General features: G+C 48.9%; 1 protein-coding gene across 5 annotated transcripts in view; it reads left to right on the top strand.

Annotated features, from left to right (window-relative positions):
* MAP3K4 (mitogen-activated protein kinase kinase kinase 4) overlaps positions 1 to 25,815 on the top strand; it is a 516,131-nt gene that overhangs the window by 384,220 nt on the left and 106,096 nt on the right. For all 5 annotated transcript variants that reach the window (XM_069607700.1, XM_069607697.1, XM_069607696.1 and 2 more), the window contains exons 11-14: positions 5,105 to 5,254; positions 5,390 to 5,551; positions 10,251 to 10,384; positions 14,495 to 14,573. In XM_069607700.1, the coding sequence (XP_069463801.1) occupies positions 5,105 to 5,254; positions 5,390 to 5,551; positions 10,251 to 10,384; positions 14,495 to 14,573 (525 nt within the window). The remainder of the gene's footprint in view (positions 1 to 5,104; positions 5,255 to 5,389; positions 5,552 to 10,250; positions 10,385 to 14,494; positions 14,574 to 25,815) is intronic.

Raw genomic sequence — 25,815 nt, 5'->3', positions numbered from 1 at the left:
AATGTGCACAAAATAACTAAAAAACACCAGGATGTGGTGAGATCTACAGATGAACTCAAACGTTAACTTCTTTCGGGGAGGTTGCATAGTGTTCAAAGTAAATGATTTTTAGTTTGTGATAAGCCTGTATCCTGGTCTCTACTAGCAGGTTAACGCAACACAATTGATGTAGTGAATAGTTACGGGTTGAGCCAAACAAAACATTAAATAAAACGCCAAAACATATGTCTCTCACAATCCCTCTTGTGGCTCCTCTGGGTCCCTTCCCGGCGATCTCAGTCTTTCAGCAGTCGGAGTGAAGTAGAATTCATAGGTTCCTTGGTGATGTTCTTGCACAGCTAGGGGATGGTGGGTAATTCTCCTCACAGGTCTGAAGTCTGCACTTGAGTCTCACTGTTGTTCTGTAATGGGAGTCATGCTGGAGCTGGCAATGATCTCGCTCAGCAGGGAGCTATAAGAAGGCAGGACACCGTATGCTGTCTGCGAGCATTTGTCTGGGCCTACTGCTGCCGCCCTTCATGCCTTCATAGTATTATAGGTGTATGGCTCTTTGGCATAAGCTTCGCCTTCATCTCGCAATCTCACCCCGAGCTTGTCCCTAGTGTTCCCTTTCTACCCTCTCTCCTTCGTTCGTTGTTCTTAAGTTCTTCAAACCTTGCTGTTCTGCCATGTTCTCGTTCCTCCACTGACCTTACATGTACACCCTGTGAGTGTGGTGTATGAGGGATCCCTAACCCTCTTTCTCCCCTATTTACTTTTCCTTTTCCCTTCAACAACTCTTGTCTTGACCACTTCCTCTTCAACTTTCCTTTCCACAAGCTTGTTTTCGAATGCACCTTCCTTACATAACTTAAGTGCCCTTTTCTTCACCACCTCCAAGCTCCCTTTGTCCACCACCACCTTACTCTCTCTCTCTCTCGCCTATTGCATCTTGACTCCTCTCACAACCTCCTTCTTAATTCCGTTTACCTTCTCCTCCTTAGACACCTCATGTCTAGTGTCACTCTCTATGGCACTCTGTCTGGGTCTCTTGCTTCTCTGTGTCTGGGAAATTGCTCTCTCTACGTCCCCTTCTCCAGATATTCCTCTGCACATCTCCCTGGGTCAGTCCCTCTCTTCTCCCCACCTGGGACAAGGGAATCCAAATAGAAAACCTAAAAGACGTGGGGGGGAAATCAGGTTGAAAAAAATCGAATCAGCAACTTCTCTACAGCAGACAGAAACCTTAGCAGCTACCCAACAGGCTGGTCAAAGATTGGAGGCATTCAAAGACACAAGGACCAGGATATCCATATCAAAGAATGAGATTGTGCCCAAGACTGGGAAAACACAATGGCAAGAAGCGTACAACCAGACTGTGAGTGCCTGCTCAAAGAGCCTACACTGAAGAATATTTGTTTTTTTAATTTTAGAACAGGGCTGGACTTCTGAAGTGTAGGTTTTGGGACTTTTGTGTTGGGCCATGCATTTACATAGATAAGGGTAGCCAGAAGGCCACAGACTGCTCAAGAGTAGGTTTTGACTTTGTTGGCCACCCTTTTTGGAAATACTTTGTTTTAGCATCAGGCATCTCGAGAGAGAGACAGAGATTTATATGGATAGACTGGTTTGTTTAAGTTCTGATAAGGAGGAAAGGCTGGGCATACCATCAGGAGCACCACTTTGTGTTGTCCCCACCGGCTCACTGTTTCCTTGGACACTTATTTTATTTGAAGCTCTACTGGCAGAGCAATGGGAGCTGAACCAGCCCATAACACACACATTTACCAACAATAGTTTTAACAATGTAGATTAATAATTGGGCCAATCGCCTCACCTTTTGTAAAAATATCTCAATTCCTTTCTTTGAAACATTGTTTTTTGTTAAAAAATGTATTTTACAACCAATCTTACAATATTAAAAACCATTCCAAATAATAATGGGTTAATGAACCTCATTGGAATCGACAAAATTATCAAGTTCCTCTTTCCCCTCAAATGTATGTTTATCACATCTGTCTAACACAAATAAACATATTTCTTTAAATGTAAACAAATCTTATACCAGAGTGTATACAGCAAATCACATCATGGCTCCCAACGTATATAAACGCACATTGTTTTGAAAATACTCAACATGTTTCTGTTCCTTTTATGTTATTGTGGAACTTTCTCCAGTAGCTGGACTAAATGTACTTAGGTACAAGGGATACCATGCGTACATAGCACGGTCTTTTATATCTACAAATGATACAGCATTAAATACATTTTACAATCCTTTCCTTTTATTTTCCATGAAGGAAATGGAGATTATAGGTCGTTTACTACCTGAAGTGATTCCAACTTTTTAATTTCAGACACTAATTTATATTTTAACTTGCTTGACAACCCATTCTGTAAAAAAAAATATGTACAGAAAACTATTTTAGTTAAGTATGACTTCATGATTGACATTTATAAGAATGAGATCTAATTCTTTAAATTACCTGTATATTCAGTCTTGATTGCAACTGTGTTGCCTTTAAATTCCGACTGGACACGTATTGTCTAAAATATCAAAGCAACAACTTTCTAATAGATTATGGAGAATGCAATCTCCCTCCAAGAGCAGTTACTTTTTCTGGAGAGGGAGACAAAGTGAAAAACAAACACTTTTGGTTCTGTGCATCTTTTTTCTAAGCAATCAAAACTTTAATTGAGGTCCTCCCCTTGAGATGATCATGTTTCAAATCTTGCCGCAGGCACTGTTTTTAACCACGTCTGGCAAAGCACACTATTTATATTTAAATAACGCGTCTAAAAGATAAACGTGATGTCACCCGAGTACGTGGCCCGAACGCCATCTGCCCACTAACATCCTCTGCATATGTGAAGCATGTAGCCGGATCAGACATGTTGGGACCTGTCTAACTTTAGCCTCGTGCGCGTGAAGATATCGTGCACAAGGCTGTGGTGCTATGAGGCATATGCAAGGCGGCAATATTAAAGACCTAGTTTTACGCCTATTTATAAGATTAACCTAAGCTTAGCCTACAGACCTCGACCTGTTGAAGCTCGTTAATAAAAACTAGAGGTGTACAGCTGCCTTTTGTGGTGTATCATTGCTCAGCCTCCCACAACACTCTTTTGGATGCATCCATACCATAGAGTACAAGGGAAAGTCGACCAGACATTGTACTACTAGTCCATCGCCGTCCCGTCTCCATGCAGCCCTACCACCATCCCATCATAAATACCTGGTCCATCCCCTGAGCATTGCTGATATCCTACCAGCATTGAGGAAAGGGGGCTATGGAACTATAAGTAAAGGATCACTACATTGTTTATCAGAACACAGATGGGGACAGACCTCAATGCATTCGAAAATGATGTGTTCCCCTATAGGCTACTATGAAAACTACTGTCTAGCACCTCCTGGCTTTTTGCAACATATCGGGGGTCTTTCCTGCCCACGTGTTACACAAGCGCACACAACCCCATTCCTATCGATCAGTAAGCAGGACTGTGCCCATTCGAGGGGTCTGTGTGGGCAGGATGTGAATCTTTGGTCTCATGAAATGAAGAAAGGGGTGAATCTCCCAACTGCAGGTTTCCTGGAAGGAGCCCTCAGGCCAGGCTCGGGTGTGCTCACCAGGCTTTGAACAATGATTCACGCTGGTGCTCATGCCATCTATCTTCCTGAGGTGTGGCTGGAAATACATCCGTGACCCGCTAGACGGCATCCCTGCACCGGTAGCTGTTTGCCTTCCCACATTCATTGCCAAGCCGGCTCATATTGCATTTCTGAGGCTTGTTCCGTTTGTCAACATCAGCAAACCTGCCAGCCATTCCACTCCGCAAGGCTTCCCTAGGCGCGATGGGTTGGCTGCCCGTTGCACAGCCGATGATGACCTGTTCGGTCAGTCCATGCTTGAAGGTGTGGATAGAATGTACAGTAGACATCGGGCTGCCTACCCCACTCCTCTGTAAATGATGCTTGGCAATCTAACCTTCCATGAAGTAGGGCGGGTGAGGCATGGGAGGAAGAGCACATTCACCTGCTGTACTAACCTCAGTGCTCCTAGTCCTTCAGCCCCTTCGGTGCGCCAACCCTCCCTCCCTCCACCGGCCGATCTCTGCCTTGCCCCTAAATGCAGCCAGGCAGGAACAATGCGACAGGGGTGGATGGAAATCCAGGATGCGGAGTGCAAGGCAGGGGTTTGGCTTTGGGTAGAAGCCACCTGTGATTCGTCTTGTTCCTGCTCTAGAATCTTCCAGTGGCTGCAATTCTTGCATGTATGAGTGAAGGGGTTGAAGCACTAAAAGTAGATTTTCGGATTTTTAATTGCATGCATGCATGCAGGTGAGTTAGTGGCTCTGGATTACACTTAGGGAGGGTGATCATATCGCCTCCCTACCAACTCGGTATTGAGGAAATGTGTATACATTGTTGGCGTTGTATAGGAACTCTGTCATTGACTTATCGGATTCGAATGTATCGTGTACAGTATGCTAATGTAATGAGATTTGTGGAGCATCGGTGTCTAGTTTTGTAATGTCATTCGTGTATTTGATTGATGAATGTTTGTGTACGGTTTTGATCGAACACCAATACATAATGTTAAAAAGATGGTGTTGTTAGTACTGTAGACGTTTACTTTCTCGAAAGTATTGCACCGTCTGTAGATGTGCGTTTGCATTTTGGGTGCATGTATAGTGCCAAGGTGGGATTTGAGTGTTTGAGATGCCGTAATAAGGCAGCAACTCAAAGAAATAATTGAAATATTCTACAAAATACTGAGAGTCGCTCTGAATAATGGCGCACACCAGTATCACACATACTTCTCAAAATAAACTAAGATAGTTGCAGGCCAGGATAACAGATCTGCAGCATTAAGCGCCTTTCTGGTGCATGGAAGCAGCAGCAGAGGCAATGCGGTGGCTGAGCAGCTGCTTATAGTGCCAAAAGATGGGAACACTAATGAGAATTAAATGCACGGGGCTGCTGCTGGCTCTGAGATTTGGGGATGCTAGCCAATCCAAAAGGGGAAGATCACGCTAGAGGCCTAGAGTGAGCAGGGAATACGCCTCCTCTTATGAAGAACTAAAGCGGGCCCGTGCTGACCAATCTGACTTGTTTTCCTAGGTGGATAACCTCCTTCTGGTGGTAATGCAGTCTGCCCACCTGGTGAGCCAGAGGAAGGCTTTTCAGCAGTCCATTGAAGGGCTCGTCACCTTGCATCACGAGCAGACATCCAGCCAGCCGGTCATAGCCAAAGCTTTGAAGCATCTTAAGGTATGGAGCCCTTCTGCACCCATGGGTGAAGCTGCAGTTCCCTGCTCAGCTGGCCCTGGGCAGTCCCTTGCATGCTATCCGTGAGCAAAGCCCCCCAATGGTTTACTGTTTGCTGTCTGTGCCGTTGCCTTGCAGAGTGATGCGCTACATCTATGCAACAAGATCAGCGGCGCCATCGATAGGGTTGACCACATGTTCACTTCGGAGTTCGAAGCCGAGGGCGAGGAGACGGAATCCACCACTTTGCAGCAATACTACCGAGAAGCCATGATTCAGGGATACAACTTTGGGTTTGAGGTAAGGACCCAAAGATGGCAATGTATGAGCACAGCGAGCCAGAAAGCTGATTGGTCAGTGTGACTGATGTACCTACTCTGTGGCAACATACAGAAATGGTGCAAGGGCCTTTGAAACCGGTCTGGTGCACTACTGTAATGAGTCTGCTTTACTTATTGGTGAGCAAGAGGACTGTAATAAGGGGGGCAGCTTCCATGCAGGCCTCCTCCATTCGGCTTACACGTGGGATGGTGCATCAGATGCATGCGTGTGGGTCAATGGAGATGAGTTATCTTTCCATGAGGGGGATATGCGCTTTCAAAATATGAGTACAAGTTGTGATGTTTCAATGGATAGAGCAAAGGGGGAAAACACTGGGATCTACGATCACTTAAGAGGAAGAGAGTCACTGATCAGGTCAGACTCTTTAGGGCGGGATTTGGGACGCATGGGTAGATAGGGGGAGAAGCAGTGATACGCCCTCTGTTTTGAGAGGGCATGGTGTTCATCCCCTTTACACTGTATGTACCTTTGGGGGGGAAACCCCTCACTTTTGGAGGGCAAGCCACAAGAAAGGTACTCAGCGGGGCTTAGTAGTACAGGGTTTAGCATAAGAAGGCATGGTGGAGGGGCCGTTCTTTGGAGATGTCGGCAGATTAATGGAGAAAGCCCTGAGGACATGGAGAAGAGTAAGGAGTGACTTGAGGGTGTTATGGTGTATTATTTTAGTATTAATCATATCGCACTATATATAGCGCTTCAGGCCAGAGTCCCCGTGTCAGTGCTGTAATAATAGTTGTACTTTTTCCCAGATTCAATGCTTTGCAATTTCTTAGCCTCTTAGGGATGAAGGAATAACAGAGCCCTGCAGGAATGGCAGTCTCTGGCCTGCAAGTTGAATGGAGATTTCCATAGCAAACGCTTAACTCGCTGAGCTATCAAGCCAAGATTGTGAACGTTAATTGAAAAGACTAGGTCCTCACGCTCAGGAAGCTTCATCTCTTTCTGTCCACTTCTGTTGCATGTCTATCTAAAGGAATGCTCATCCAGGAGACCCGGATGACTAGATCTCCAGGGCAAGTATAAATCCATTAGATGACCCTGTTACTAAGACATCAAAGGCAAAACTCAAGAAAAAAACTCTTCAAATAAGGGATTTGGTTATACTTCGTTGCCCACATCCCTGTTGAGATATGTTATGCTTCGGGGTGTAGTTGTGTTCTACTGCTGCGGGCACAGCATTGCATGTCTGTCGCACTGACTTTATGGGATAGGGCTTTGGCAAAGTCCTTTAGGTCATGACTACTAACTCCTCCGCAGAGTAGGGTGTGCACGATGCCAATCTACTACTTTAAAAAATGTCCTGGGCAGCCCCCATGCTTTGCATTTACATGACTTGCTTGGGGGCAAAAGCCCAGGTATAGAACCTTCGAGCAAACCATTATGGAGAGCAGGGAAGCCTGTTATTCTTTGTACTGAATCGTCGGAACCAAACAAATTCTGGGTATGGGTTTAATTAGACAGCGCAGCTTTTCTGCTGATTGGCAGCTCTAAAATAAGACCTGTGCCCAACAGCTTCTCTTTTCCTAACCTACTTGACTGGCACATGACTACGTTCTAGTACTCCTGGCAAAGTCTTCAAGCCTTAAGTTGAGCATCTCCAATTTGAGATTGTTTCATCTTTTTTGAGCTTCTGGCAAATTCAACCTTAAGAATCAAAAGGCAAATTTTCAACTTTCCAAATTCCTGTGTGGTTTTGTGGGAGACCTACCTTTGCAGCTTGAGCAATTAAGATGTGACCCCGGCCGTAGAAAGCGAAAGCTGTGGTATAAGTCAATACATATATACGTACTATATTTTAGTGCTCGTCTACAAAATGCGCATTTAACAACTGAGGCAAGATAACTGATGACAAGCATTGGCAATGCCAACAGTTTGCGCTTTTGTGTAGGCATGGGAAAGGCACTTGCCAGGCACAGCCGTAGTGGTATTAACTGGCTATTGATGGTAGCAGATGGGAAATAGTGCAGGTACCTGGGCATCTAATTAATAGCAGTGCCTGGCAAATCCCTAATACTTAAACCCAAGACAAAACTGTTGGCTTTGCCAGTGCTTGTTTTTAACAGGATTCAATGAAGGACACGCATAGTGCTTATAAATCCAGTGGCTGAAGGTAGACCTGTTAGGACATTTTCATTACACCCATAGCAGGTTTAGAGCTACAATGAAGTCGTTAATGCTTTGGAAAAACACTCGCAGTCAATTATAGTGTACCATTTAATGGTAAGGCTTGATTAAAGCCAGCTCCAAGAGTTCCCATGAGGAGGTGTTTTGGGCAGGGAGGGGCAGGAACTAGGTGGGAACGGCCATGAGGATTAGCATGGCCATGGGCAGTCAACGGGTGAGCAAATAACCAAACAACACCTGCAGGCTTTGTGTCCTACATATGCCATACCTCCCTATCTGTACTCTAATGCAATAGTTTTGGCTTATAGGTGTCGCAAGCCTAACTAATAAACAAGCCTAACTAATAAACAAGCCTAACTAATAAACAAGCCTAACTAATAAATACCTCAATCTTATGAATAAGAGAAATAGGCAAAACAATGCAGTGATCTAGAACAGAAACTGTTAGGCTGGTGAAAAGAGATGGGCTTTCAGCTTCTCGTGAAAACTTAAAAACGTTGGGAAAGGAGATGTCCGACGGGTAGGTGGCTCACTTAAAAGAAGGAATGAAACCAAGTGGAAGCGTAAGGTTATGGTGGAGGATGGGTGGAGTTCTGCAGAAGAGAGAAAGACCTAGCGCAAAAGGGAAGAGTCGCAGTGATTGTAGAAGTAGAATGGTTTGTTTTTACAATTTATAGATTTTGAAAAGTATTATTTGAGAGGTTCGGTACAGGGAAGTTGGCCGAAATGTGAGGAGGAATTAGCGAAATACGGAATGTTGAAAATAAAATGAGCTCTAAGATTGTGAAGAATTTGAGAAAGAGTGGTAAAATGAGCCAGAAGCCCAAGAAGAGACGAATCACTGTACTCCAGCTCACAAAGTTGTAAATGCAGGTGTATTGTATAACACGTTAAGCATTTTCCCAGGATGTCGAGTAGTTCAAGTATTCATATACTTCACTGGTTCACTGGCTTTCCGTTAAAGAGAGGATCATCTTTAAAACTCTTGCCCTTATGCATGTTGTGTCCATAATCGGGCACCTCTCTACCTGGTTCAAAGAATAGCCAAACCGATCTCTGCTAGACTCATCAGAATGGCCTACACCAATCGAATTGCCATTCCTAAAACACGTAGAGTTCGAACAGGAGGCACCAGCTTCCCCACAATGGCCGCGACCCATTGGAACACTCTACCCCCTCACATCAAGAGGATTGATTCACACCTATCCTTTCGTAAAGCGATAAAAACCATGCTATTCGTATAACATAGCAATTAATGTTCTCGCTTTTGTTACAGCACGAGACTTGAACTCTGTAACCACCTATGTATGGATTTTACCTTATTCATTGTTAGGTTAATCGCATTTTTATCTGTTAGCAATATTTTCCCTCATGAAATATTTGTGCAGGTATCCCAAAGAATTCCTTATGTCAGAATGCCTGCTCTATGTAACCCTGAGCAACAACCATGAACCAAGCCTTCTTAATTGTAACCTAGACAATCTCGTGCAACAGCGCCTCGATGCCTCTGGGCTGTAGTGCGCTTCACTAATTCAGATAAATATGGAGCGTGGAGACAAGTGTATTTCCATTGTTTTGTGAGTAACACACTCAATCTGATAACCACACGCATTGCATAGAAGGATAACAAATGGTGTTTACAAAGATACTTCAATGTTTGACTTATCCCTTTATTTTGTCTCCTGCATTGTTGCGTCGTTCGCTTGTGTGCCCCATATCCAAAAGGACCTTCCCATTGTCCTCCCCTATGCCATTGTGATTGAAGCGACCATTCCATCGGCATCAGGAACTAAAGCTAGAACTTAAGAAATCATCAGCAACAATGTGATTGCAACGGAATGAAGTGAAGTGACGTGCACGTGCATGTCATCCGCCTTTGGTCAACACTTGCTTTAACTGTTCGACTTCTATGTACCTATGTATGTTTGGGATATATAAAGTGCAAACCTAGCTGGAAAGCAATGGCATGCTGTACCAAGGGGAAACTCCCAGGGCTTGCTGGTAGGGTGCAGGGATAGCAGAGGATTTGGGATGGGTGGGAGGAGCAGGGGAAGGACGAATTGAATCGTAGGGTTGAGTGGAGCGATTAACGATTGGTAAGGTATTCGTAGAAGAGTAGGGTCCTTGGGTGCTTCCTGAAATGTAGGATGGACGGAGCCAGTCTTATCGGAAACCTCGTGCGTAAATAAAAGATTTGGCTGATTGCCTGAATTTTCTCTGAAAATGTGGATGAACACCTATTCGAAGCCAAACACCTGTACACCTCTAGCAGTTAAGGTTTACCTCTGCATCATCTACCAGTTTCATCAAGTACTATATTGCAGAGAAAGGCCACTGGCCCTGGTTATTGCTGCTTGGGAATGGTTTCTGCTCCGCAGTGAAAGGTGGACAAAGCGAGATTTGCGTTGGCTGCGGCCGAGGTAGATGTCCCATCTCCGGGACCTGCATTTTTCTGTTATCCTTCTGTGGAGTCTGTTGATTATTTCCGTTTCCGGCACCCTAATCATTGCGGTGTCCGCTGGCTTTCTTTTAGTATCATAAGGAAGCGGTTCGTCTGATGTCTGGAGAATTCCGGCAGAAGATTGGAGACAAGTATATCATTTTTGCCAGAAAATGGATGAATTATGTGCTGACGAAGTGCGAGAGCGGCCGAGGCACTAGACCCAGGTAAGCGCTTTCTCTTTTCAATCATTCATTTGCGTGTCTAGATTCCGATCAACCTTTACTGACCAGAGAATCTTTTTTACTATCTGAGATCAAGCATTAAGGTGAATATAGCTCTTCCAAAAAAAAAACAATTAAAATTCTAGTTTCCCAAAGAAGGGGGTGGACTAGAAACTAAGCACAACGGGTATTTTGTGGACATTTTTATGTTTAAGCTTGATTTCAAACAATAGGGTTGGCTTTTGCCAACACACACTGAAGCACCGGTTTAATGCCCTCCAGTAAAATTCTACAATACCTGCCCGCAAGTCATACCAGTATAAAATCCTGTAAATATTTTTATTAAGACAATCTAGTTGCGACATTACAACTGTAATCAGTTATTACAGTTGCATTGTGACGTCACATTGCCTGAGGCTTTCGTTCGCACAGCAGAACTGTAAAGCAGTGACTAGATTTTAAACTTGCATTGTTCTTAAACATGTTACTGTTAAATTTTACACCCACTCGTTAATAAGGAACTATTAAACGGCTTCAATCATTTGTCTGCAGCACATTGCACGCTGTGTATTCGTGTTTTTAAACTAGAACAGATTCTACTTTGATTATATGTCTCTACAACAGTAAGATCCCATCGATTCCATTAAGCAACAATGCAGGGATCCCTGGGGATGGCGCTGTGCGGCCAAGCTTTAGGGACGCCCTCTACCGGTCATACACGGGGTATTGCAAGTCACCTCGGAGTCCCCTGGCTTCACTAAGGGACTGCGCTTTCGGCCTCACTACTCTATCTGGTCACGGAACTCCTCCTGACTTGCAATAACCCTTACCACCAGTTATGTGCAGAAAGCGTGCACAATGGGTTCATTCTCTAGCTCGTGTGTGCTCTGGCATCCTAGAAGCTTGTCTAAAGAGTAGATGTGGGTGCAAGTAAATTGACTGCCATTAAATGGGGCGGTGGCGACCTGTAGGCGTCTGGCATGGAAGTGTTCTGCATTATCCTTCTTATTACTCCTAGCAGTAGAATTAAGCCGCGATCACGGCTGACTCCCAAGCCCCTGCAAGTCATGCTTTTCAGGTTCCCTTTGGAAGGCTGCTTTATTGTATGTATGTATTTATTTATTTATTGTTCACTTGTTGGGCGCTGATACAGGAGGCAAGTGCTGTCTGAAAGCATGGGCATCTTTTAAGCCTGATGGATAGCGGGCCCTGGTGGTGCGCCTGATAGACATGAGTGCTGCACTTTGTCTTCTGATTGATGGGTGACAATCTAATGCGGCCTGTGCTGTCCAAAAGGATGGCTTTGGAAAATGCGCACAATTGGTGGCCGTTTTAAAGTGCGCCTTACCACTGCCTCCTGCAAAGCGGAATCCCGCAGCCTAGCCCCCTGCCCCTCGAAAACGTTCCAGATGTGAAAGCCCGGGGGTAATTGAGAAGCCTGGGAAGAACAGGGTGCCGCATTGAGGACTGTGGGGGGGGGGGGCGTGGGTAGGGAGCAGGTGATGCGTGGTATGGTACTGAAAGAGGTTGTTAGCGATGTGAGGCTGTGTTCCATTCCCCACGCTTGCATTAGTGCAACGTGATAACTATTCAAAGAAAACACACTTGCTTTCTCCGTTTCAACCACATTTGAAATATGCGATTATAAAAAAAAATACTCTAAAGTCCTGAGTTTTTCATGGCTCATGCAACCACCCCCAAACTGCACGGGTTCAGAGGCTAAAACGATTGTCCTTGGCTGTGTTTGTTGAAGTTGCTAATGCTTGGCATGAAAGGGAGGGCAGCCCTGGGGTTTGCTTGCCTGTCTGCTGGGGTGTGACGTCTCTTCCAGCAGATCCCGTTTGGTTGAGTGCTGTTAGATTACCCTGAAGGCACAGTCGTACCTAGCTGAGTGATGCGGGAGACGGGAGCACGGGTGTGCTTCCCTCGCATCTTGCAGGCTGTAACATCACCTCTGTGAATTGCAAGAAAGGGCCCCCTTAGGTAACGCACGTGGATCACGCTGCAGGGGAGGAATTGGGCCGGAACAAGACGGAGCTCCGCTCCTGCAAGAATTGTCTTTGCAGCATTCCGTGGAGACATGAGGCTCCAAGTTGAGGAATCCCTCCACCCCTTTATGTCCCGGATCTCCTCACCGCCACGATGTACTCAAGTGCAGCAACATACTAGTACTACTGATTTAGCAGCTGCATCTGATATTCGTCCTCTGCTCGCCTGGGCAGCCCAAGCAAGAATAGTAAAGTCCAAAGCTGGATACATACGTATATGCCTCGTGCTTTGCACACATCAAACTGTTATGGTGAGGTTTGCAATAGATGAAATGAGCACCATTCCCAGTTTGAATTGCATGTTCAGATGGGAATGCATGCATGTATTACTTTCACAGACATGTTTGGTAAATTGGCTGGCATTCTTATGTTCCCAAAATGCACTTTGTATTCAAAGGAGCCAGCATTAGAAATTTAGGACACCTGCATTATTCGCCACCTAGCTCTCCCCCGAGTCCCGGCCGCACCATTCTGGCAACTGTGCAGCCCCCACCACCTACGCCCCTCCACAGGGTAAATACTGTGATTATTGGGGCATTGTGATCCTCCGCACTCGGGGCTGCCCAAACCAGAAAACACTTCAAACGTGCAGGTGGGTGCTCCGAGAACTCGCCATATAAACTTGTGTTGCAGCAAATTTCGGGGAAAAGTTTTGCTTTTTGAAATCCTGCTTATTGCACAGCTGATGTGGTGGAGTAGCTGCAGTATCCGGGGTGCCACCCGGGCCGCTGCGTTCTAATCCCGGCTTCCCCACTTGAACCAGTAGTGTGATATTTGGTGCATCACTTTATCGCTCCAGGCCACTTTGGCATTTTCTGCCACAAATGGGGGGGGGGCTTGAAGGCAGGGTAACTCCACTGTTAAATGCTGCGAACACAAATGTGCAAGACATGTATTTGCATGTTACTTTGGGGCATGCAAATGTTTTTGCAAAGACTGCTGTGTGGGCTAGGAGTAAAACTCCTAAATGCGGGTGCTTTGAGTAGTGTGGGGGAGGGGAGCATGCAGCACCCGAGCATGAACGGATGAATGCATGAATGAATGAATGAATGAATGAATGCAAGGTGGCGGTGACGATCATGATGTAGAAATCTTTCCTCTGAAACCCTAGATTTGGCAACTGGAGTGCGTTGACGTTCACAGTAGGGGTTTCACGTGACATGCGGGTTGGCTGAGAAATTGTGGGCATCCTTATGCTCCCATAATGTTATGCTGATTTACACCATGAACCGCTACCACCCAAGGGCAGTCTCCAGGCGCTCTTTGCTTTTATGCAAATGGTCAGGCTTGGGTTCTATGACAAGATACTGTGTTGCATGACCAGGCCTGTGGCCACAGCCCTTACCTCACACCAAGGAGGGGAGGGTTCCCTCAATAAATGTTTTCCATTTCCAGCCCTGTTTGAGCCCCAGTGCGTTACTGTGCCATCAGCGGTACACGACACACACTTCTTAAAACATGCCAATTCTGGATAAACCTCCTGTGTGTATCTGCAGAGAGTTCGTGTGCTAGGTCAGTGGCTGCAGTAGAGTGCACGCAAAGCTTTGCTGCCTGCTTCTTCCACCTGTGTGTCGCCTTACTTTACACTGACTTCAGTGGGCTTGCAAGTCATGCATGCAACCATTTGGAATTCACCACCAGCGAACACCGGAGTTTTTCATTGTTAAGAAATAGTGTTTGGGTGTGTGGGGTTGCATATGTGTGGTTGCGCGCGTGGGTGGGTGTGTGTAGTTGTGTGTGGTTGTGTGTGTGTGCGCGCGTGTGTTTGGTTGCACATGCGTATGTGTGTGGGGGGGTTGCGTGTGGGGTTGCCGTCTTGCGGTTATGCGTGGCAAACACCAGCATGGGCAAACCGTCTTGCTGAGGGCATTCCAGATTGTATGTTTTTACAGCATTTGCTGTTGCTCACAGTCATGTACCGGAGGGAAGATGCTTGCAGTAGTGCAGTAAAAATGTAACGTTCTTGGTCCTCCTCTGAGTATGACGTAGGCGGCCAGCATCCTCACCCTGCTTTGGCCTCATGGTTTGTTTCAGATAATTGAACCCTTTGGTTTTTTTTCAACAGGTGGGCGACTCAAGGGTTCGATTACCTCCAAGCCATTGAGCCGGCCTTCATTTCAGCGCTGCCCGAAGACGAGTTTTTGGTACGGATATCATTTCTTTATCACCTTATAGGCTGTTTTATGTAGGGCACAAAAGCAAGCGGGCCTGCAGGGTGTGCCCATGGGTTGTGTTGAAGTCCCTGTGGCAGCCGAGAATAAGGAACTTGACTATAAACATAGAAGGAAAGAGGTAGGGGACAGAGGGAATGAGAGAGGCCGTGTTAAGAGTATACAAGTGGCACTGAGCAAGCAAAAAGAGAGAGAAAGAGGTATGGGGGATTAAGAGTCAAGGAGAAAGAGAGGAAGCATGGTGAAAATGGAGAGACAAGACCCGGGTCAGAAAGCGGGCAGGCCGAGAAAGGGCTAACACTGTAAGGGCACAACAGACAGGCGAAGAAAGAATGAGAGGCAGAGAGAGAGCAATAAAGAGACACAGGGAGTGAGTGTGGGAGAGGTAAGACGGATGTGAGGAAGAGAGGGCGGTCTCACACTAGAGAGAGAGGAGACGAGGAAGCTAAAGAAAGCTTGAGAGATGGACGAGTGAGTAAAGGAGTAAGACAGATGACCTGGGGCAGAGAGAGAGAGAGAGATGGATTCATGGAGGGGCTGTTGGGGTAGCCGAGGGCAGACTTCTTTAAGAAAGTTGTTGATGCATGGAGGTCTTGCAGATGTTTATTCTTTATTTGAAGACCAGTTAAGTGGGAAATGCAGGTGTGTTTAAGAGTCAGGAACTTTCCAGTAGAATCAGGACAGAAAGTGTCAAAATGTTTGGAATATATGGTCTGTCTACAATGAACCTATGCATTTGAATAGAAATGTTCCTTTTAAGGATCGCTGTTCTGTAAGTCTGAAAGGGTATTTCCAGCAGAGCACCGCCATCAGGACATCCCTAGACCGGAGCATAGAACACCCTAAGCAGGATTTGACATAGTGTGAATATATTTACAAGGGATTTCCTGAGTGCAGCAGACAGCAAGCAACTTGCATAAGAATCTGCGTGATTTCACGATTTCAGCATCATGAAACAGATCAGCCTTTCTGACTTACAGAATAGTGATCCTTAAAAGGAGCGTTTCTATTCAAATGCATAAGTTCCTTTTTAAAGTGTGCATTAAGATGTGTCAGTAGCTATGCAATACTGTACTAAGTGTAACACAATACCTACTGGCATAACAAGTTATTATTTGTGACTTAAAGATGCTTGTGATAACCACAGATATGTGTGATAAACTGAGTAAATAAGACACATTGAAGAAATGTTGCACAATATTATACTAACCCCCTACACCTGTGATTACAAACAGGTGCAGAGAGAAAGACAATTAAAGTGTTTAAAAAAAATGTTGAGACTCCTTGGCCTTGACAAAGCCCTAAATTGGGTGAAACATTAGCACGTGCCACCATCTGGTTAATGTTGGCTTGATTAGGAACTCATCTTCTGATCTACTATCTCATTTGCCTTGGCACAGTACCAAACTACACAATTCTCTGCCCTGACTGATTAGGGAAAATCAGTCTCAGTTTGGGCACAGCAGCCGGCAAACTAATGTCACTACACAAACAGCAATAAATCAACTTGTAGAGGTAAACAAATCTGCATTTTCCCATTTCCCTACATTCATCCTATTCTATTTAGCGAGCAATGTTTCAGAAATCATGCTCTCTTGGGAAATGCTTATTTGTCTTTTGGACTTTTTTGAGTTGCCGAAGACATCTTAAAATTAAATATACAAATGTTTTTCAATTTACGTTCACTGCCTGTGACGTCACTCCCCATTGCATACGTCAGTGTCTGCACCCCCCGCCCCCACACGTTTTTTAGGACTTGAGCACTGTTGGCAGGCATTAATATTTCATGTTCTATGAATACATATACTGTCCACTTGATGTGTTTTCTGTCAAGAGGATGATGTGTTGACAGAGTAGTCCAAAAGAATGCATTTCCACAAGGTCTCTCCACACACACACACACACACACACACACACACACACACACGCGCGCGCGCGCTCACACACGCGCACGCGCGCTCACACACACACGCGCGCTCACACACACACGCGCGCTCACACACACGCGCGCTCACACACACGCGCGCGCTCACACACACGCGTGCTCACACACACGCGTGCTCACACACACGCGTGCTCACACACACACACGCGCACACACGCGCACTCACACACGCGCGCGCTCACACACACGCGCGCTCACACACACGCGCGCGCTCACACACACGCGTGCTCACACACACGCGTGCTCACACACACGCGTGCTCACACACACGCGTGCTCACACACGCGCGCTCACACACACACACACGCGCACACACGCGCACTCACACACGCGCGCGCTCACACACACGCGCGCTCACACACACGCGCGCTCACACACACGCGCGCTCACACACGCGCGCTCACACACGCGCTCACACGCGCGCTCACACACGCGCGCGCTCACACACGCGCGCGCTCACACACGCGCGCGCTCACACACGCGCGCGCTCACACACGCGCGCGCTCACACACGCGCGCGCTCACACACGCGCGCGCTCACACACGCGCGCGCTCACACACGCGCGCGCTCACACACGCGCGCGCTCACACACGCGCGCGCTCACACACGCGCGCGCTCACACACGCGCGCTCACACACACACGCGCGCTCACACACACACGCGCGCTCACACACACACGCGCGCTCACACACACACGCGCGCTCACACACACGCGCGCTCACACACACGCGCGCGCTCACACGCGCGCGCTCACACACACGCGCGCGCTCACACACACACGCACGCGCGCGCGCGCGCGCGCGCTCACACACACACGCGCGCTCACACACACGCGCGCTCACACACGCGCGCGCTCACACACACGCGCGCTCACACACACACGCGCGCTCACACACACGCGCGCTCACACACACACGCGCGCTCACACACACACGCGCGCTCACACACACGCGCGCCTGCACACACGCGCGCCTGCACACACGCGCTCGCACGCGCGCTCGCACGCGCGCACGCACGCGCGCTCACAGACGCACGCGCGCTCACAGACGCACGCGCGCTCACAGACGCACGCGCGCTCACACACGCACGCGCGCTCACACACACACGCTCTCACACACGCGCGCTCACACACGCGCGCTCACACACACACACGCGCGCTCACACACACACACGCGCGCTCACACACACACACGCGCGCTCACACACACACGCGCGCTCACACACACACGCACGCTCACACACACGCGCTCACACACGCACACGCGCGCACACACGCGCTCACACACGCGCGCACACACACGCACACACACACACACGCACACACACACACACGCACACACACACACACGCACACACACACACACACACACACACACACGCGCTCACACACAAATTCACGCATGCACTCTCTCACTTTCTGTGGCACACTCTCTTGCACTCAACACACACAGTCACACTCACTGGAAGCATGGAATAAACTGCAATTGTGAGCAAAGTTCACCCACTTTTTAACGTTCATGCTCTCACCCGGAAAAGCGCATAATGCGGTCGTTATGGACACATGGGGTTATGTTCCAGGGCAAACACATCAGAAAAATGGCAGTAAATGTGACTACCGGCATGTTTCCCGAATAGCCTCATTTTGGTGCATTTGTGTGGCGATGTTGGGGAGCCGGATGGACCTAGCACATCCACCTCCATTTCCTGCTCCACTGTGCAAATGTAGGTGCATGCATGCCAGCGTGGGCATTGATATTGGGGTTAATGAAGTGGGTTCCAATGAAATCCGCCTTCCAGCTGATAAAAAAAAAAGCAGGCAGATTCCCCAAGAATCCGTTAGTAGACGCCACCTGCCAAGTGCAATTTGCAGGTGGCGTTTACTTTTACAACAAAGCGGAGAGTAAAACTGAAGGGTTAAAGGCCATCCAGCCTGGCCTGTCCTTACTCTTCAGTTTTACACTGTGCTTTGTAAATCTCTTAAATTGCAGACAGCAGATCAGGCAACACGTACGTGGGGTCCCCAGCATGCAGTGACCTTTTGTTATAAAATGGCCCCTTAAGTCGCCTATATTCCTGAAAGATGTAAAACAATCGCCTCTCACGCTGACACGTGTGATGTGGAACCAGCTGATCAGGTTACCATGTGTAAATCAAATCTAAGAGTACGTACCACACTGCACATAAGAATCGCAAAACGGTACTGGATGAGTTACGGACGTCTGACCTTCGTATTCTGTACTCAAGTGGATCGAATGGTTGGTACGCTTTTAATATGGCTGAAGGAGTCGTGGTTTGTCGAGCAGAATAATCGCTGGGGAAGCTTTTGTGCTGGGTGGATAGCTCATGGGTTAAGCGCTCACCGCTGACTTGTGCCAAACCTGTACTTCACAAGTTCAAATCCCACCAGGGCTGACTCGGCCTTCATCCTTCCAATGCCAGCACACCGAATACCATTCGAATTGCACAAGAATGACAGACAATATTTACAGGACGTAGAAGCATGAAGACTCCAGCTGTGTAAAAAAAAAAAAAACTGATCTTATCGAATTTGCTAGAGAAACGTAGTATTTCCTGTTCTGCCTGCAACTCTACACGTGATTTAAGCCAGGCTCACACACGTATGGAGGCAACTTGCCTGAATGTAACATTATTCAGAGCGATTCTTTGGGGTAATTAAAATCTATACGGCTCATAGGAGGGGTTCACAGGTGCACCTTGAGTCTGGTCTCCAGTCAGAGGATAAGGGGCCGCAATCACGCAGTGATGTGCAGTCTCCTCTACTCCACTGGGAGGGTGTTTATATGCTGCTAGGCGGAGGGGGGTGGGCGACACTGCAATTGTAATGCAGATGGTTTGGGCCCACGCCATGGAGAGCAACCCTTAAGTTGTAAAGAGCTTTTGATTTACAGGTCACACAATCGGTGAGGGCTTTTTCAACCCAAATGCCTTGCCTTGTTCGCTGTCCATGGCAGAGAAAGGTCTGGCCCTGGCGAATGAGGGGCCACCATACCCCGAGTCGGGCGGGCCCAGCTGCTGGAACGTGCTGCCTTGAAAAGATGCCCTTTGTCCTCATTGTGAAGCGCGAGCGTGATCAATCTCGCGCAGGGACACTTCCAGCAGCACACGCACACACTGTGGCGGCAGCCCGCCCCCCCCGCCCCTCGCCCCCCGCCCCCTCCTCATTCCTCTCAAGCCAACCGGAAATCTATGCCGGTCATGACCTCTTTTCATTGGCCTCATTTTACTACAAATGCATAATTTTAAGACGAGAAATGGCGCAGACTGAAGAATGTGGTTCCGGTTTGAACATGAAGTGAAGGGCAAGAACTTGTTCGGGGCGCATTTAGCGAGTAAATATCCCGTAGGAAGTGGACACCACGTAAAAATATACTGGCGCACGGATAAGCAGCAGAGCGCTCAAGTTTCGCCACAGTGAGAAAATCATTCAGTGCTGTTTTTTCTTGGAATTCTGGGAGCTGGCTGTTCGCAGCCCAAGGGTATAAGTAGATGGGCTTTGGTCTCCTGTTTTCTTGTGCTTGGCTTCATGTGCGCCGAGTACACGGGGCGCCGGGGACTGGTGTGCAAAGGCCCATAGCGTGGGCATCCCAGTGCCTCGTCCTCCCCCCCCTCCTCAATGTCCTGTCCCCCGCTCCCTCCCCCTCCCTCCTTCATGCAACCCTGCATATGTCACGCATCACCATTTTGGACAAACGACTCAGACACTTTGTATAGTTTGGAAGATTTAAAATGCGTCAGCATCTTTATTTGCATAAAGTCTTGGAGTTATTTTACAGGCAATCCGTAATTCACCACCACAGGGATACTACTTAGTGTGCGGCTACCTAGGTATCCCTTGCCCTCCTCCCCTTCCAACTTACCGTCCTCGTCCGGTGGACGCCTCAGGTTGAGCCCGGCCCTTGCTAATAACCTCTCTCTACCCCCCGGCCGTTTGTAGATTTGCCCAGACCGTGTTTTCCATCGTCCCCCCTTTTGCTCTAGGTCTTAGTGTGCCCTGACCCCTCCCCCCTATCCCTGACACTTGCCCGTGTCCCGGGTCTGGGTCTAGATAAAACCAGCAGCCACGCGGTGCCTCGCTAGTGTTCAGGTTCCTATACCGGCACCACCACAAGTGCCTCAACGTTACACGTATCCTCCATCTGTCGTTGGGGCCGACACCGCCCTCCGGTGCCGGCCCACACCTTTCTGCCTGCCTAGATGGTCATCGCTTTGCGATGCCTGCTAATTGGAGTCCTTTCTACTCCTACTCTGTCCCCCCCTTCGTACCCCAATTGCCGCTTGTACTGGAAGCCCAATCCTATCTATGCTAAGCTGCCCCCATGTCTCCCTTCCGTATTCCCGAGTCCCTGCAAACTTCCCAGTTCCCTCTCCCCCAAGGCCTCCCTGTGCAGTCTGACCCAGTGCCCCCCTGCAAGCGCAATGTCTCTTCCGGGTACCCTATCCTCCCTTCCTTTCCCAAGCTTGCTCCTCCACTCCTCAGGTGCCCAGTTTATTTGAGTCCTGCGAAGCCCCCTCTCCCTGCTTCTTCTGCCCCTCCCTGTCCTGGCTCCCTTTTCCACCAGATGCAGACTTCCCAGCCGTGTTCTTCCATACCCCGTCTCCTGTCCCCCCAGCTTTGGTCCTTGCCCTCCCTCCCTTTCCTTTTGGCTGGCTTCCTCCCCCTGTTCACGCTATACACCTTGCCGCCCTTTCTTGTACCCCCCACCTCCCTCCCCCTCATGCCCCCTCCTTCCGTGAAGACTTCCCCTTGCTGTTATTTTCCCCACCGTTACCTGACCCCCCGGTAGTCTCCTCTTGTTTCCCCCCCCCCAACCGACTTCCCTTGATGGCCTTGTTTGTGAGTTTGTTATTCGTAACCCCCCCCCCCCCGCCCCCTGCAATTTTGAGCTTGGAATTGGCTCCCAAGTCCCCTACATCCCTCCCCTTTTTCCCAGGGCCTCCCCCGAGCCCATTACTCCTGGGGCGCCGTGAACCTAATCTGTTGGCTGATCATTCCCCTATGGGTCTGCCAGTGATTTGTTAAAGGGATTGGCCTGTGACACCTCCAAGACTCTCTGCTGGCTGCCGGCGGCAGAGAGTTCCCCCAGCCTGCACAGGGCGATCCACTCTGTATTTTAGCGCATACGTTCTGATTAGCGTGTGCCCCTATTTCCCCCCGCCCGCCACCACTTCTGTTCGCTTGTTCGTTCGTTACGATGTTTGGGCGATTGGGGGGGATTTTAGGGGGGGCAAGAAGGGGAGAAGTTGACTCCCCTCGTGACCCCCGCTCTCCCCCACCCCCCCGTCTGTGCCCCATCATGTGCATCCCGCATTTGTGAGTGCCGTCCTCCACTCTAAAGACATTATTGCTGTGCCCACCTCGGACAGGTGAGTTTTTTCTTTTTCAAAATAACCCAGTACCTTTAAGGTAATGAGGGGGTGCCTAATCCATACCATCCCCCTACTTTTTAGGAAACCCCCCATACGACTGTTTGTTTTCCTCCTCGCCTCCTCTATTGCCCCGTGGCGTAGCGCACCCCTCCATTCCTGCCTCGGAATTATCTCGGACCACATCACCTTGCATTTCCTGAAGGTCCTCCCTATTCTTGTTAGTAAGGTTCTTAATAACTCTGTCAGATCCTTCCTTCCTTTCGCCACTAGTTCGTTGCCCCCTATGTGTATCAGGATAATGTCAGGCGAAGGGTGTTGCTGAGCTGCCTGTTCCAACGTCTCCCATAGGAATGTGCTTTTTAGACCTCCCTTGGCGATCCAGCTGATGCGTGTATTCCGGAGGCCCAGGTTCCCGTCCCAAAACGCTGTCCGTGCTCTGGCAGCTGCCCTGGCCACGAAGGAATGGCCCACGACCCATACCCTGTTGGTTTCTGTGAAGACATGAGTGGTCGTATTATATAGGTGCCCCATGAAGCCCTCTCCCCCCGCCGCCCCCTGATCCTCCCTGGCCTGGTTACCGTACGTATAGTTTGTATTTATCGGATGCCCATCTCCCTATCTCCTTGACCCTGTCCTCCACCAAGCCTTCTCTGCTTGCCGTGGTTGCTGCGCCTATTCGGAACGAATGGGTCGAATATTCCGCCGGATTCACACCTGAACTTACCAGGGCCCCCTCTAAGACGCGCCTGAATTGGAACTGAGTAAGTGGGGTTCCGTCCTTGTGCCGGAACATATACCCCGGCTCATCCCCTCTGATTGCGAAATATGCTGTCATACTTTCTAATGGGAAAAAGGCTTCCTGTCCCAGTCTGGCCAATGCTAGCTCGCATCCCTTGGCCTGCTGATCTGTTTTAGATATTCTGATGGTGACCGAAATCCCCCCTCCCTTATGACATACATCTCCCCATAATAAGGCTCTGAAGCTCTGATCATTCTTTGCTTTGGCCACTAACTCGCTAATCCTTAGGGCCCCAAAAAATCGCAATGCAAAGCATGCCTTAAACATGATGCTTTCGTATTGTGAGTGGCACACACTTGTAGTTGCTGTCATGACCCTCTGCAAGAGCTCAAAATCGATGGGCCTTCTCACTGAGGTCTGCGCCGGGGCCCCCCTGCCCCTAACTTTTAGTGCAGCTCTTACCAAAAAGCCCTTTGTTGGGTCATGGTGGCCTGCCAGCTGGCTATGAAATGCCACTGCGCTGAGGTGCCCCGTCAGCCATGATCTCGATTTACCCGCCCCCTTGGCCCAGAGCACAAAACAGTCCACCCTCTCCTCCGTTCTACCTCCCCCAGCTGTTTAGTGTTCTTCAAAAAAGTATCATAGTTGGCCTTGTATCGAGTCCATGTGCTCCCCGCCAACGCTCTGGAACCGAGCCGCCTCATTCCTTGACCCAACTCACTAGCTGCCATAGTTCCTTGTCGAACGGAGTCATGGTGGGCTGAGCTTGCATGTGCGCTTTCCTGAATCGTGTCATCTGTGAACGAGAACGTGCGTCTGCCGCTGTGTTATCCGCCCCAGGTACGTGACGCTCTGCAAGAGCTCAAAATCGATGGGCCTCCTCACTCAGGTCGGCGCCGGGGCCCATCTGCCCCTGTCCCAACCTTTTAGTGCAGCTCTTACCAAAAAGCCTTTTGTTGGGTCATGGTGGCCTGCCAGCTCGCTATGAAATGCCACTGCGCTGAGGTGCCCCGTCAGCCATGATCTCGATTTACACGCCCCCTTGGCCCAGAGCACAAAACAGTCCACCCTCTCCTCGGTTCCACCTCCCCCCAGCTGTTTAGTGTTCTTCAAAAAAGTATCGTAGTTGGCATTGTATCGAGTCCATGTGCTCCCCGCCAACGCTCTGGAAGCGAGCCGCCTCATTCCTTGACCCAACTCACTAGCTTCCATAGTTCCTTGTCGAACGGAGTCATGGTGGGCTGAGCTTGCATGTGCGCTTTCCTGAATCGTGTCATCTGTGAACAAGAAAGTGCGTCTGCCGCTGTGTTATCCGCCCCAGGTACGTGATGCGCTTTAATCGCTGCATTCATCTTGAGGCATTTGCGAACCATGTGGCGTAGTAGGCACAACGTGGCAGGGCATCCTGCTGAATGAGTGTTCACCGCCTGCACCACTGCCATATTGTCCGACCACACCACTAGCCGTTTATTACTTAGTTTGCACGTCCAAATGTGTATTGCTGCCACCACTGGGAATAGTTCCAGCATGGTGATGTTTTTGCACAGTCCCTTCCTGGCCCAATCCTTTGGCCAGTCGGCCCTGCACCATTCCCTGCCTAATATCGCCCCAAACCCCACCCGACCTGCCGCGTCAGTGAACAGCTGTAACTGTGCGCACGCCGTCCAAGGAGATTGCCACAGACATACCCCATTAAATTCTCTTAAAAAGGTGCGCCATACTCTGAGGTCCTCCCTCAAACCCGCCCCCAGGCGTATCTTGTGCCACCCTTTCTCGTGTCTCCCTGTTGCTGCCGCCAGACGTCTCGCAAAGACTCGCCCAGCTGGACTTACCCTGGCGGCGAAATTGAACTTCCCCACCAACGATTGAATGGACTTTATGGTTACCTAGTCCCCGGACAATGCCCTGCCGATATCCCCAATGAATTCCTTGATCTTCTCTGTTGGTAATCTGCATGCCCCTTCCACCGTGTCTATGTCTATCCCTAGATAGGTTAATTTGGTGCAAGGACCCTGTGTCTTATCCCCCGCCAGAGGTACTCCCAGATCCTTAGTTAAAAGCATGACATTTTTGAGGAGTGATGCGCAAATATTCGTGCCTCCCCTACTCACGAACAGGAAATCATCCAGGTAATGCGTTTTCCCTCCCCTACCCTCTAGTTTGTTCAGCGCCCATTCGAGGAAGGAGCTGAATCCTTCGAAATAAGCGCACGATATGCTGCAGCCCATTGGCATGCATTTATCCACATATACCTGTCCCTCAAACTGGAAACCTAGGAGGAAGAAACTGTCTGGGTGGACTGGAAGCAACCTGAATGCCGCCTCTATATCGACTTTCGCCAATAGCGCCCCTTTTCCCGCTGCTCTAGCTAAGCTTATGGCTTGATCGAATGAAGCGTATGTAACTGAACAATCCTCCATGTCCAAGCCGTCATTCACTGACCCTCCTTTGGGGTGTGATAGGTTATGTATGAGACGAAACTTCCCCTGTTCCTTCTTTGGTACCATCCCCAAAGGTGAGATGATCAAGTTGGTCAAAGGGTGACCCTGGTATGGGCCTGCTATCCTGCCTAATTCAATTTCCTTGTTGATCTTACCCCTGGCCACCTTGGCCCATTCATTAATTGACTTGGAGTTGCTCGCTGTTCTGGCTCCCACGGGCCCCTTGTATGGAATGCGAAATCCTTGCACAAACCCCTGTGCTAGCACGTCCCTTCCCAGAGCCACCGGATATTGTGCTAGCCATGTCAGCAAGCTGTTGATCTTGATGGGGGGAAAAACCCTTGTCCTTGAGGCCATTCCTCGGCCCCTCCCCGCCCCCATTTCCCCCACCCCCATCATTACCATTGCTGCTTCTCATGGCTGCTCCCGCCGGCGTGAATGCCCTTGTCCCTTCACTCCATGATGTACCACAGATCGAGACGCCTTTAAGGAAAAAATGTTTATTTTAGAGGACAATATTGTGACGTAACAGAATATATTGATCCGATAAGTGTTCTTGTTCCCGATGCCCCCTGTTAGAGCCGACCCGGTGATCCCTATTTCGGTTGCTCGATTGGGGCCGGTCGCCCCCTGCACATTCGGGCTGGATGCCCGTGGGTCCCACACATGGAGCAAGCATGTCTAAATTTGAAAGTTGTTCCC

The sequence above is a fragment of the Ambystoma mexicanum genome, chromosome 4q (assembly GCF_040938575.1).
Source record: "Ambystoma mexicanum isolate Mex_15411 chromosome 4q, UKY_AmexF1_1, whole genome shotgun sequence".
In the NCBI taxonomy this organism is placed as follows: Eukaryota; Metazoa; Chordata; class Amphibia; order Caudata; family Ambystomatidae; genus Ambystoma; species Ambystoma mexicanum.
Note: the sequence above shows the minus strand (reverse complement) of the source record. Positions and strands in the feature narration are given on the sequence as shown.